Below are 14,719 nucleotides of genomic sequence, written 5' to 3' on the forward strand. Positions count from 1 at the left end.
TGTTAGAAATTTTATTAATGAACATACTATGTAAGATGTAAAATAAAGATTATATTATATTTATTATTACTGAATTTATGTATTGGTTATTGTTATAATTTTTTTTTAAGATTTGCTTTTCATACTTGTACTAATGACAAATTTATTCCAATCTATTTTATAGCTGTCCCTGGAGCTCCCATCAATCTTCATGCAACTCGTGTAGGTGAGAACTTTGTTGAACTTGAATGGAAGGAACCAAAATCTGATGGTGGCACACCAATCACTAAATACCATATTGCAATATCTCCATTTAAACCAGGAAATTGGACTAAATTAGATACAGTTGATTCTTATGATTTGTATTGTAAAGCTATTAATCTTGATGAAGATATGACATACTACTTCTCAGTAACTGCTGAAAACAAGATTGGAAAAGGTGAAACAACTGAAATTTCTGAAGGTGTAACAACTAAGAAAGGACTGTGTAAGTTTAATTACTGACTAATCACTTTCATGCCTGTTTAACTAATAAATTTCTCTATACAGTTAATTGTACAGAAAGTAAAGGTAGATGAAATTAAAGTATTAAATATTTTAATTGAATATCTTAAATATGCCAAGTTAATTCAATATATTTATATCAGAATTTCTCATAATGAAAGTAACAAGTATTTAAGTTGAATGGTTTATATAGAGCATTCTGATATATATTCAACAAAAATTTTTAAAAGTTGTAACAATACAAGTTTGAAATAAAAGAATGAAAACAAAAATAAAGGTTTACGCTTATCCCTAATATCATGGTATTTTAGCTTTAAAAGACCTTCATCAAGAGAACATACCAACTGAGCTTAGCTCTGATCAGCCTACACATGTAGAGAGCAAAAGCAGTTGTATTATGTTATGTGCAGATTTGTAATGTTAAATCTGTCAATTAGCATCATACAATTCTTGTCTGTTGTTGATGATGGTATTCAGTTATTCAATATGAATGACCTCTTTATTTCTCAGATTTCTAATATTCTGATCTGTGGATTTCCAGGTGTTTTGTAACAGAGATGGCATTCATATGAATCTATTCTTTAGCACAAAGGTGCAGATTATAAAATCTACTACTTTTATTATATGCTGTGTGGCATATTACATAGGCCTGCAAAAGGATTTAATCATTGTTGATAGGGCAGTAGTTGCTGTGTGAAGGCTGTTTCACTGATAGACATTTTCTCAGGGAAGGCTCAGAATACTCCAGCTGCATATTCAGTCCTTCTCTTCAGGTCACCTAGCAGATTGTCTATATTATACATTAAACTCCTTGAAATGTTATTGGTATTCATTTTCAGTTGAGTGAAATAAAATAGCATGAAATGAAGTGTCTTGCTCAGAAAAATAATGTTATCTTTCTGAGAACTAAAAGCTTAATGATCATTACCTTAAAACTCAAACCAATATGTTACAAACTTTCATATGTATTAGATATCATGAAACAAATGAAAACTTTAATTTTGTTTATTGTGAAATGATAAAATGTATCTCCAACATATAACCTTCAATGAAAGTGGAAGTATAATTGTCCTACATAGAAGAATTTTACAACTGCATATATTAAACAGATATTCTAAAATTATGGAAAAATGATTATGCTTTTACTTTGTTAGATTGATTCATTGCTAAATTATTTCCTATTTAATCTTATATAAAATATAAATCATATATTTTCAGTGGTTCCATCCAAACCAATTGGTCCTCTCACTGTTACCGATGTCCAGCGTACTGCTATCAGCATCAAATGGAAAGCACCATCAGATGATGGCGGTTCTCCTATTACTGGATACATCATAGAAAAACGCCATGAGTCTGCTCGATTCTGGTCAAAGGTTACTAAAGTCCGTGCTGACACCACAGATTGTTGTGTTAGGGATCTCCAAGAAAGAACCATGTATCACTTTAGAGTGATTGCTGAAAACAAAATTGGAGAGAGTGAACCTTTAGAAACAAAAGAAGCAACAATGGCCAGAAGTCCATTTGGTAAGTTCAATTATTTCAAAGTGAATGTATCATTGAAAATTTGCTTTTAATGGTAACTAAGACAATTTAAACACCATATAAAAAAAATGGCAACATAAAATGTGCAAACCAAGCTCCTTCACTTTGTTAATTTTACAAATTGAATTTATTAGTCATTATTATTTAGTCCAATTGGGATAAATGGAGTGAGTACTAGCAAAATATTAATATTAATTTACTTGACTGTAGCACTCTCAAAAAGGTTAGAAATCATTATTATTCATGTTACAGAGGGTGGTGAAAGGTAGAGTCAGTTGATAGTTGAACAAAATGCCTTGAAATATTCAGTTATGTGTTTTCACATTCTAATTCATTTTATACTTGGGTCAATTAATTTTCAATCTTTCAACATTAACTATTGATGTAGCAACATCTAAATTAAGAAATTTCATAAAACACCTAATTTGTAGAATACTTATTGTACTGTGATTATTTCTGGATTCTGTAATTCTGTTATAAAATCTTCCCACTCCACATCAGACAAAAAGAGAAAAGACTTCAATACATATATCAATATACTCCTGTTTATTTCACAAGGGAGTGTCTTAATCTTTATAAGCAAATGTATGTACGACTTATATGTGACAAAAATGTATGTGCAATAAGTGCTAAAATAAAATAACGAATGAAATAAAAATTGGATGTACAAGTGCAATAGCTGTGGCCATTTAGCTTAAATATTTTAAGAAGCTGCATGAAATGTATCAAAGAATCTAACAACAATAATAGCTTGAAAGATTATTCATTCATCTATGTTTTTAATTATTTCTTAGATGTGCCATCTGCACCAGTTGGTCCATTGGAGATCACAAATGTCACCAATAATTCTGCTGACTTGAGCTGGAAACCATCTGCCAATGATGGTGGTACACCAATAACTGGATACATTATTGAACACAGAATAGATTCCAGAACCTTCTGGACTAAAGCAGGCACTGTTAATGAGAAAACTACCACATTTACAGTACCAAATCTTACAGAAGACACAAGTTACCATTTCCGTGTCTTTGCTGTTAATGCTGAAGGACAGAGCAAACCACTTGAATCTACTGATGTCACAAAACCAGTGAGGAAGATTGGTGAGTAATAATCTATTTCTCATTAGAATTTTGTCTTCAGATTTTCAGAAGCTTTGTATTTATATGGTAGGATATTAAAGATTATCAGAGAATTTTTTGTATTAAAAATATTTTATTGGAAATGTTTTTCAGAGCCACCAAGTGCACCAATTTACTTCAGAGCTACACAGGTTGGTCCTGACTTTGCAATCTTGGAATGGAAGAAACCACATTCAGATGGAGGTTCTAAAATCACCAATTACATCATATCTGAAATGGGTGGTACATCATCTGATGTGAAGACTAAAGTGAAAACTGTATCAGCTTTTGAACACAGTTGTCATTTGAGAGACTTGAAACAGAATCTGTCCTACTACTTCTGTATTCAAGCTGAGAACAAAGTTGGTCTAAGTCCTTACTGTAATTCAGAATATGCAGTTACACCAATGCGACCTCTTGGTAAGACATTCAATATCACTGTGTAATTTTTGTTGATAGATCTTAAACTTTCTTGGTATTTGATGTAAGTATAACTTGAGAGACATTATTCTATCATTGTGTACTGTTTTGTATTTTTAGAAAAACCATCGAAACCAATTGGTCCTCTGAAAACCTATGATATTGAGAAAACATCTATTTCCATTTCCTGGAAAGCTCCAGAAGATGATGGAGGTAGTCCTCTCACTGGTTACATTATTGAAAAGAAAGAGGCTAATAGACAATACTGGAGCAATGTGGCTAAGGTAGCACCATCAGTGACCAACCACCGTGTTGAGGATCTGAGACAGAACTGTGAATATGAGTTCAGAGTTACAGCAATCAATAAAATTGGTCTTAGTGATCCATTAGAGACCGATGCATCAACAATGGCAAAGAGCTCATTCAGTAAGTTATATATTTGAATTGTCTCATATAATCAATGTCTTAAAATTTTTTTGATGTAGTATTAGTTACTAATTATGTAACGTTTTACTTCATAAAAGTTTTTGTGATTACCTTATAATCTTTATAAATTTTATAAGCTTAATAAATTTCACTTGGTTTTGAGAAAAAGTTAAATTTCTTATCTTCCTTATTTGAACTGATTTTGTATTTGAAATTTTATGTTTATACATTTGCAAATAAATGTATGGAGCGGTACATTTTATTGTTTCTCTGTGTTCTCTAGGTGTACCATCTCGTCCTAAAGGGCCACTTGATATTACCAAAGTCTCTTATGACTATGTTGATCTTGAATGGAAAGCTCCTGACAGTGATGGAGGCACTCCTCTCACTAAATATATTGTTGAAGTAAGATCTGCTGCACGTGTGTCGTGGCTCAAAGCAGAAGAAATTGATCCCAAATGTACTGTTGCCAGAGTTCTTGGTTTAGTTGAGGGAACTGAATATTACTTCCGTGTGATTGCTGTTAATGAAGAGGGTGAAAGTCAACCTTTGGAGACAACAGAGTCTGCAACACCAACTAGAGACATAAGTAAGTTATACATTTTCTTCTAAAGTAATTTTGTTATTAACTAGTCAACACATATTTTATTGTTTATCATTGAATGTAAAAAGAAATAATTTTAATTATATTTCATGTTTTTTATATGTTTTATAGTTTATCTCATAGTTTAGCATAATATTTTTAAAAATCTGTATTTAGTTTGGATTTTGATTTGCCTTCTGTTTATTTCAGATGTGCCTGGTGTACCTTATGACTTTAGATATAGTAAATTAGGAAAATCACATGTTACCTTAGAATGGAGAACACCACATGATGATGGTGGCTCTAAAATCCTCAAGTATTCCATCAAAATGAAGAAAGATAAGAAATCTGATTGGGAAAAACTCATGACTGTTGATGGAAATGAAAGAAATTGTAAGGTGACAGATCTGGAAGAAGGCCAAGAATATTACTTTGCTGTATGTGCTGAAAATAAGAAGGGCAGCGGTAAACTGGCAGAAATGCCTGGACCTGTTATTCCCAAAAAGGAGTCAAGTAAGCTAATTGATATTTCATAAATATCTATTCATGTAAAAAAATATTTTTTGATTAGAATATGTTCCTGTATAAAGAAACAATTTTATGTTTATAAATCATTTTAGTATCAAAGGTATAAATAACTAAAATGTCTTATTAATAAGATTATAATTTTCCAAACTGTTAGCCACATTTTTAAAGATGAAGTTTTTTTAAATTCAATTTGATCATTGGCCATCATTATCTTATTGTACCCGAGTGGATCTGAACTAGAAACTTTTATTTCAATACTAAGGATCATAATGTTCTGACTAATTTTCCTACTGATGCAGGACCTAATAATGATAATCAGAAATCAATTAGATTGAAAAACAGTATAAATGTAAATATTGAAAATAGCTTCATCTATAAAGATGTGATTAATGCACTAGAAGATTATAACGGTATATAATCTTATATCTATTTAATTATGTTGCAAGCAAATAGTCTTGATCTTATAATAGCAAATATATTTTGCTAAGCTAAGGGATGGAAATTTGGTTCCATGATTTGGACTTGTTTCCATTATGGATCACCACACAACTTTGTTGTTAAACATTTCTTATTCTTAAAGTATATATAAAGATTACTTGTACAACAGTAACCAAAAATGCTTGGTAAAGCAAGAACATTGCTACAAGTTTCAAAGCAATTTGTTAAAGTATGTGCACAGTTATCTCAACATATTAGTTCATAGCAAGCCTAAATACATTTTAAACATATTAATATGTATCAATATGTTGATAATTTGATATTTATATGATATTTATATTTGATATTTATATTTGATATGTTGATAATTATATCAACATATTACACACAACATACAGACATGCTATATTAGATGCTATAACTTGAAAAAGATTGATCTTGGAATTATTAAGGTTTTTGATAATAATTTGGAAATATACATGTGTGTGCATATGTGTAAGACATATTCATTTAGAGAAGCAGTATTTAGTGGAATACTTTTTAATATTGTCGTTTTCCAATATTTTAGCTGTTCCCTCAGCACCTGCTGGACCTCTGGAAATTACGAAAGTGCAGCGCACTGCCATTAGTATCCAATGGAAACCTCCTCAAGATGATGGTGGATCTCCAGTTACTGACTATATTGTAGAAAGAAAAGTACCACGTGCATTGCTATGGACAAGGATTGATAAAGTTGATGCTCACACACTGGAAATGTGCTGTGAAAATCTTTATGAAAAACATGAGTACTTGTTCAGAGTAACAGCTGTAAATGTCATTGGACATGGCCCTTACTTGGAGAGTGATGGAGTAACTTTGGCAAGAAGTCCATTCGGTAAATATTTTGAAATTTATTCTTTTATATTATATTTTATCCTTTCCTTCTTAATCTCTGCAATCTAAAATATATGATATAATACTTTATCCATAGAAAATTATTTTATTTTATCATCAAATGACATGTTTGAATTGGAGAAAAAAAATCCACACACACACACATATATAGTTAGTATGTTTACAAGTCCAATAGTAGTACAATTAATGAGAAGAAATTGGCACAGTGTTTCAGGGTTATAGTTGTTTGACAAGTGACTTGATTTGAGATCATGTTGTGATACTGAAACAACTGCATCAGAGAAGAGTCAGGACAACCATTTAAAACACACTCATATAGTTCCATCATCCTTTATCTTTTACTTGTTTTAGTCATTGGATTGTGGCCATGTTGGGGCACCACCATGAAGGGTTTTAGCCAAACAAATCAACCCTAGTTTTAAGTCTGATATTTATTCTAACACTCTCTTTTGACAAACCACTAAGTTACAGGGGCATAAATCAATGCAGATTGTCAAGGGGTGGTGTGGCACGCGTGCACACACACACACACATTTACCATTTCCACTCACAAGACTCTAGTCAATCTGGTGCTATTGTAAATGACACTTGCCCAAGGTGTCATACAGCAAAGCTGAACCTGAGACCACATGGTTGGGAAGCAACCTTCTTAACCATACAGCCATGCCATTCACTTTTGTTTTATTTTGAGATGGAATTATGAAATGATAAAAGGTATAAAATATTAAAATATTTTGTTCTACAATAAATTCTTCATTGACAGGATTTAATTCATCTCAAACCTTTTCACACAATGCTAGTTTTAAAATAACATATGCCAGTTCTGCTTTTAATGTAAACATCTCTTATTGATTTATACAATTTTATATTTAATTTAGATGTTCCATCTGCTCCTGTTGGTCCACTGAAAGTAAGCAATGTTACCATAGATTCTGCTGACTTGGAATGGGAACCTCCAGAAAAAGATGGTGGTAGTCCACTTACTGGTTATGTCATTGAATACAGGACTAGTACAAGATCGACATGGTCCAAATCTGGAATGGTTGACGCAAAATCTACAAAATATACTGTTCCAAACCTGTTGGAGGGTAATGAATATTTCTTCCGCATTATTGCTGTCAATGATGAAGGACCAAGCCGGCCCTTAGCTTCAACAGAAATTGTTAAACCAATGAGAACATTAGGTAAAATGCATTTTCATAATTTATCTTTTTCTTTTATTACTCATTGTTTATAAAATTTAGTTGTTTAAAACGTTCATTTATTTGGTTATCAAGTTCAAAATTGATATCTGTTTGTGTTTATCTTCTTCAGCTTTGCCTGGAGTCCCAGTAGATCTGAGAGCCAGCAGAGTCGGTGAAGATTTTGTTGAAATGGAATGGGATGCACCTAAATCTGATGGCGGTTCTGCAATAATTAACTATCATTTGCAAATATCTGCATTTAAGCCTGGAGACTGGCAAAAACTTGCTAAAGTTTCTGCTTATGATACATATTGCCGAGCTGTTCGTCTTGAAGAGGACATGGATTATTACTTTGCTGTCTGTGCTGAAAATAGTCTTGGTAAAGGTGAATTTTGTGAAATGACAAAACCAGTCAAAACCAAACGAGGATTACGTAAGTATTCTAGTTTCTACTATATAATATATAATTGAATTTTATACATTTGTTTATATGGTCCTCAACCTCTTGGATTTTGTCAAACCATACCATCTATACCAACATGGAAAACAAAGCTGAATTGATGAGGATGATATTCTTATGTGTATTGTTCATGAGATTGTGTGTGTGTGTGTGTGTGTGTGTGAACATATGTTTTTAAAATAATATAAAAGTTTACAAGTCTTTAAATTATATATATTATGCTGACAAAGTATTTTCTCCTTTTCTTTACTATCAATGCTAAAAAAGTAAGCTGAAATAACTTTCTGTTAAAATCGTTTTAATATGTTACTTTTTTATCATATACAGTGATTCCAGCCAAACCAATTGGTCCTTTGACAGTGACTGATGTAAAACGTAATTCTATTGGCATCAAATGGAAAGCACCAACTGATGATGGAGGTGCTCCTATTACTAGCTACATCATAGAAAAACGTCATGAATCTGCTCGCTTCTGGTCAAAGGGAGAAAGAGTCAGTGGTGATGTTACAACATGCACTGTGATGAATCTTCAAGAGAAAACTTCATACCATTTCCGAGTCATTGCAGTGAATCAAGTTGGGGAAAGTGAACCATTAGAAACAAAGGAAGCAACACTTGCTAGAAGTCCATTTGGTAAGTAATATAACAGAAAAATGTTAAATATTAGTGAAAATGATGTGTGCCAGCATTAGTTATTTTTGTTGTTTATCTTCACCACTGACATTTTAAAAGATGTCTATGTTTAGAGTAAAATCTTTATATATTATACATATTTTTAATCTTTATATTTCTAATATATAAGAGAACTTCAATGTAATCAACTTGCTCCTGTCCCTGAAATTAGTGGCCTAGTACCAAAATTTCAAAGCAATATATATAGGAGGACTTCATTAACCTAAAGAGTTACTTACAAGGGTAGGTAATTCTTGGTTCTAAAACTCCACAAGATTGTTGTCCTCATTTTAATTACATGTACCTGTTAATATTTAGAATGACCCTGTTAAATCTCCATGGTTTAGTGGAGAATTAGCAGGGGCTATACTGTTATTATGGAAATTTAAGGGAGTATAGATTTAAGACAATGTGCACTGTGAATAGAAGTATGATCAATATAGGAAAAATTGAAAAGCAACTACAGGAATTTTATGTTAAAAAAATGTGGGCAGAAGTTAGAGTTGAAGTAAATGTTTAGGATATGGCGGAGTGTATCAAATATTAGTTATCAGTAGTTTGATTTGCTACCTGCTTCTGAAAACTCCTTACTTGTAGTCTAGGTAGTCCTACATTATTTCATTCATTTATTTTATATTGTATTTGGTGAACTACAATATCATTGGTAACAGATTTCTAATTAGCTGATCATTAGTTCACTTCATCTATGAGAGTGAAAGCAACAAGGGACTGTCTGTGCAAGTTGGGTTAAACAAATACCACACAGGGTATCTTTATTTTGAAATCCCTAACTGTTGGTTTACTGCCTTATTTGGCAATATACATTTGCGAAATATATACTCACACAAACATGTATATAATATGATGGACTTCTGCATAGTTTCTCTCTACCAAACTCTACTCACAAGGCAATGGTTGATTTGAAGTTATGGTAGAGTGCACATACACAGTAGGATTGAACCTGAAGCCACTGGGTTATGAAACAGACTCTTTAACTTTTCAGCTATACACTTTTGCATGTTTCATTTCACTTCATCTAGCCAGAAAATACAAATATACCCCTCTCTTTATTTTCAAGTATTTTATTTTCAATAACATGATATTATTTCTCTTGTACAGATCCTCCATCACGTCCTGTAGGTCCATTGAATGTTGATAATGTAACCAATTGTTCTGCGGATCTTAGCTGGAAGAAACCTGAAAATGATGGTGGGTCCCCAATAACAAACTATGTTTTGGAATATAAAATGGCATCAAGGAACTTCTGGACTAATGTTGCTACAGTTGGGGCAGATGTTACAAAGTTCACTGTGCCAAACCTCATTGAAGAAACAGAATTTGATTTCCGAGTTGCTGCAGTTAATGCTGAAGGCCAAAGTCCATACTTGGAAACTGTTGAGGTTACAAAACCAGTCAAGAAAATAAGTAAGTTAATCTTCAAATAATTTCTCTTTTTTTTTAAAAATATATGTCACACAAAATCCACTGTGTGGCACCACTTAAAAGCACCGCATGCAGTGTCACATCAAAGCACCCAGCACACTCTGTAAGGTGGTTGACATTAGGAAAGGCATCTAGCTGTCTGTATAATGCTGAAACAGGCTGGAGTCTGGTGCAGCCTCCAGCTTGTCAGATCTGATCACACCATCCAACCCATACCAGCATGGACAACAGACATTAAATGACTATGATGATGTCCTTTCTAGATATCTAAGAAATTAATGGAGCTGGAAAAATACTATTATCATCTCAGCAAAATTGTATGCTATCTAAATTGTAAATTTCCTTTGCTTTTCACTATATTTTACTAGTGTGTGTGTATATATATATATATATATATATATATATATATATAGTGTGTGTGTGTGTGTATGTATGTGCATGTATATATATATATGTATATAAATGTGTGTGTGTTGTTTGTATTTAGGCATTATGTTATTAGGCAATGTAAAAATTAATAATATATCTTTATATATAAAAGTGAGGTTGTGTGCTGTCTGTCTCCTACGATTTAGATTCCTAACTACTCCCACATTTTGCGGTGCAGTTTAACCAAAACCGGTATCTTATAATCGTGATTCATATCGAGGCCTTCTGGGTATTAGTGCGCATCTATGATGAGTCTACGATTTAAAAAAAAATTTACCATCAATTTTTCCCATTTTTTTAATGCATTTTTGGCATATATAAGGGAAGTAACTTTCTAAAAATTTATTATTAAATCTCAGAACATAAAAAGCTACAGTAACACCCCTCTTTGTGGTTAGCCATATTGAGATGGCTATTATACTTTACATCTCTAAAAATGCTCATATAGTTATTTCCCTTACAAACCCGAGCAACGCCAGGCGATACTGCTAGTATATATATATATTTATACATTTTAAATCTATCTTTCAGATCCCCCAAGTCCACCAATATACTTCCGATCAACAAAAGTGGGAGCTGACTTTACTCTGTTAGAATGGAAACCCCCTCTGGAAAATGGAGGTGCCAAGATTACAAACTATCACATATTGAAACGAGAATCTGAAGATGATGAACCTCAGAAATTAAAAACAATTTCAGGTCTTGAGCTGTCTTGTGAAATTAAAGGTCTCAGACAAACAATTACTTATTACTTCTCCATATGCGCTGAGAACAAAGCTGGTCTTAGTAAACTTTGCCATGCAGATCATGCTGTATGCCCAATGAAACCACTTGGTAAGAAGTCAAATATAATTTTTATTAAATATTTATATCGTAAAGATGTTAAAAAACATATATACAAAGTCCACACTTTTTCAATTCTCTCACTTGTATCTATACACACACACGGACACCTCCCCACACATGCACACGCACATTTACAAGAGTATCTCTAGTCCTGGTGTTTAACCAAGACTTTCCAAACTCCGACCAAATAGAGTTCTGCTTAAGAGGTGGGTCTTTCAGATCTTTGAAGGCAGAATTATTATTACTACTACTGCTACTACTACTAAGGCGGCATGCTGGCAGAATCATTAGCATACTGGATGAAATGCTTAGTTCAAATTCATCCTTTCAGGGTCGATAAAATAAGTATCAGTTGAACACCGGGATCGATGTAATGGACTCATCCCCTCCCCTAAAATGGCTGCCCTTGTCGCAAAATTTGAAACCATTATTATTATCATTATTATTATTACTGTTTTTTTTTCTTCCTTTCTTCAAATTTTCTTCCATTTTATTATTATCATTATTATTATTATTATTATTATTATTATATTATTATTATTATTATTATTGTTGTTGTTATTGTTATTATTGCTATTGGTATTATTATTACTATTCTATTTTCAGATAAACCAACAAGACCACGAGGTCCAATTAAAGTTTCTGATGTCCAGAAAACTTCTATGAGAGTCACATGGAAATCTCCAGAAGATGATGGTGGATCTCCTTTAACTGGTTACTTCTTGGAAAAACGAGAGGCTAACAGACAGTATTGGAGTAAAGTAGAACAGGTTCCTGCAACTGTAACTAGTTCTGTTGTTGAAAACTTGAGACAGGGTACTGAATATGAATTCCAAGTCAGTGCCTTCAATAAAGTTGGTTACAGCGAACCTCTAATTTCAGAGGGAACAACTTTAGCAAAGAGCCCATACGGTAATTTTTTTTCTACTTTCTATACTTATATCTAACAAAGCAGATATGTTTTATTTTGTCATATTTTCTTTCTTATAATCACTTAAGTTCACAGGTGATTCCAGATTTAGATTAACTTAAAAGTATTTTATTGACAGCTTACTTTCAACCTCTAATAAATTTTTCATAGACCAATATTGTCTACTATTTTTTTCATCTTCCTTGTTTTGATTAAATAGGTTACCAGAAAAAAAGAAAATGAAAGATAAAGTAGTCACTGGCAAAACAGATTCTTTAAATTTCGATTACTTGCTTTTAGAATCTCATGATGTAAATGTTGTTTCATTTGAGAAGAGTATATCATGAAAAAGATTGCTTTCACAAATTTTTCATTTAAAAAAATACATTCCATATATTCTGCAGGTGTACCATCTCGTCCTAAGGGACCACTTGATGTTATCAAAGTCTCTTATGACTATGTTGACCTTGAATGGAAAACTCCTGAAAGTGATGGAGGTACCCCTATCACCAAATATATAATTGAAGTAAAATCAGCCTCACGGTTATCTTGGCTGAAAGCTGAAGAAGTTCCTCCTAATATTACAATTGCAAGAATTTTGGGCTTAGTAGAAGGAACCGAATACTACTTCCGTGTGATTGCAGTTAATGAGGAAGGTGAAAGCCCTCCACTGGAGACAACTGAATCAACCACACCAACAAGAGAAATAAGTAAGAAATTTTTACTTCAATCCTGTAGCATTTAATCCAGCCATGTCTAGCCCAAATATTCTTCTTATTTTGTGTTAAAACTGACCAGATTCAACCTGTCACATCTACTCTATAATGTCATTCTAAAAGAATATAAATGCACCTTTGAAATCTTGAAGCTGCAAGATAATGTGTAATTAATTCAAAACAATGTGAATAAATAAGCAATACGTTTGACAAATAAATCTGAATGCTAAAGGGTTAATTTCTATGTAAATAATATAATAAATCGTATCTGCAAATTTTAAGTACAGGAAAATAATATATATATCATCATTGTTTAACGTCTGCTTTCCATGCTAGCATGGGTTGGACGATTTTGACTGAGGGCTGGTGAACCAGATGGCTACACCAGGCTCCTAACTTGATCTGGCAGAGTTTCTACAGCTGGATGCCCTTCTTAACGCCAACCACTCCGAGAGTGTAGTGCGTGCTTTATACGTGCCACCCGGCATGGGGGCCAGTCAGGTGGTACTGGCAATGACCTCACTCAAATCTTTTTTGAGCGAGCAATAAGAAATCAGTATTGGCATAAAAAAATTATTTATTTTAAATTTCTACCTTGAATACTTTGAAGAATTAATATACTGGGTCATCATTTATTTTATTATCTCAACTCTGTAAGTAATATTTTGAATTTACAATTAAATTGGATGACCTAAGACAATTTGATTATTGGTCATAAAGGGCTAAAAGATGCCAGAATGTTGGTTTATTGGCAATTTTGGAACAAAAATATTTGTATCTTGGACAATTTTGAACTGTTTTCCTTGGCATTACTGTTTCTAAATCCTGCTGAAGTCAATTTAGCCTTTCATTCTTCAGAGGTTGATAAGGTAAAATGCCAGTTGAGTATAGGAGCAATATAATCAACTTGCTTACTTCTTCCAAATTTGTGGCCTTGTATCTATGTTAGAAACAATTATTAATGTTATTATTAATAATGATATTTTCAAAAGTTAAGTCACACATTTTGAAGGAGCAGAGCAGTCAATTATAAGAACCCCAGTGAAGGACTGTTAATTATTTTATTAACTTCAGAGTAGATGAAAGGGAAAGTCAATCTGAGTTTGAACTCAGAATATATAAGGTTGAATTTCCAAAGCTCTACCCAAACCGACAATTCCAACCCATGTCATTATTTATAATAATAATAATAATAGCATGTTTTCAGGTTAAGTAACCCATCCCACTCAAAAGGTCTCTGAATGAGGTTTGTTTAAACACCCATGTTTCCAGAGGTGAATTATTCAAACCGCAAAGAATTCCTCTCAACACATAGCTATGATTCTCCCCTACTACTTCTGTGTTGAGAGGAATTCTTTGGTGTTTGAATAATTCACCTCTGGAAACATGGGTGTTTTGTTCATCATCCTTAAACAAACCTTATTCAGGGATCTTTTGAGCGAGATGGACTACTCAACCTTAAAAATTTATAACTGGGCCCCACCTGCAAGGTCATGCACTGTATATCATGATGAGATCACCATGTCATGCACATATGGTTGTGATGCATGTGCCAGGTGTACCCTTATCAGGTGGGTAATTATGTTGGGTATGCTGAGCTTCATATATTTGTACCTCAGTGTCACTT

The 14,719-nt window shown here is 32.8% G+C and overlaps 1 protein-coding gene across 2 annotated transcripts in view; it reads left to right on the forward strand.

Moving 5' to 3' along the window:
• LOC115225262 (titin) overlaps positions 1 to 14,719 on the forward strand; it is a 193,903-nt gene that overhangs the window by 133,144 nt on the left and 46,040 nt on the right. For both annotated transcript variants that reach the window (XM_036515440.1, XM_036515448.1), the window contains 15 exons: positions 164 to 466; positions 1,702 to 2,007; positions 2,820 to 3,125; positions 3,258 to 3,563; positions 3,684 to 3,989; positions 4,273 to 4,578; positions 4,783 to 5,085; positions 6,107 to 6,412; positions 7,311 to 7,616; positions 7,747 to 8,049; positions 8,404 to 8,709; positions 9,868 to 10,173; positions 11,152 to 11,454; positions 12,073 to 12,378; positions 12,781 to 13,086. In XM_036515440.1, the coding sequence (XP_036371333.1) occupies positions 164 to 466; positions 1,702 to 2,007; positions 2,820 to 3,125; positions 3,258 to 3,563; positions 3,684 to 3,989; positions 4,273 to 4,578; positions 4,783 to 5,085; positions 6,107 to 6,412; positions 7,311 to 7,616; positions 7,747 to 8,049; positions 8,404 to 8,709; positions 9,868 to 10,173; positions 11,152 to 11,454; positions 12,073 to 12,378; positions 12,781 to 13,086 (4,578 nt within the window). The remainder of the gene's footprint in view (positions 1 to 163; positions 467 to 1,701; positions 2,008 to 2,819; positions 3,126 to 3,257; positions 3,564 to 3,683; positions 3,990 to 4,272; positions 4,579 to 4,782; positions 5,086 to 6,106; positions 6,413 to 7,310; positions 7,617 to 7,746; positions 8,050 to 8,403; positions 8,710 to 9,867; positions 10,174 to 11,151; positions 11,455 to 12,072; positions 12,379 to 12,780; positions 13,087 to 14,719) is intronic.

Source organism: Octopus sinensis, linkage group LG2 (genome assembly GCF_006345805.1).
Source record: "Octopus sinensis linkage group LG2, ASM634580v1, whole genome shotgun sequence".
NCBI classification, from domain to species: Eukaryota; Metazoa; Mollusca; class Cephalopoda; order Octopoda; family Octopodidae; genus Octopus; species Octopus sinensis.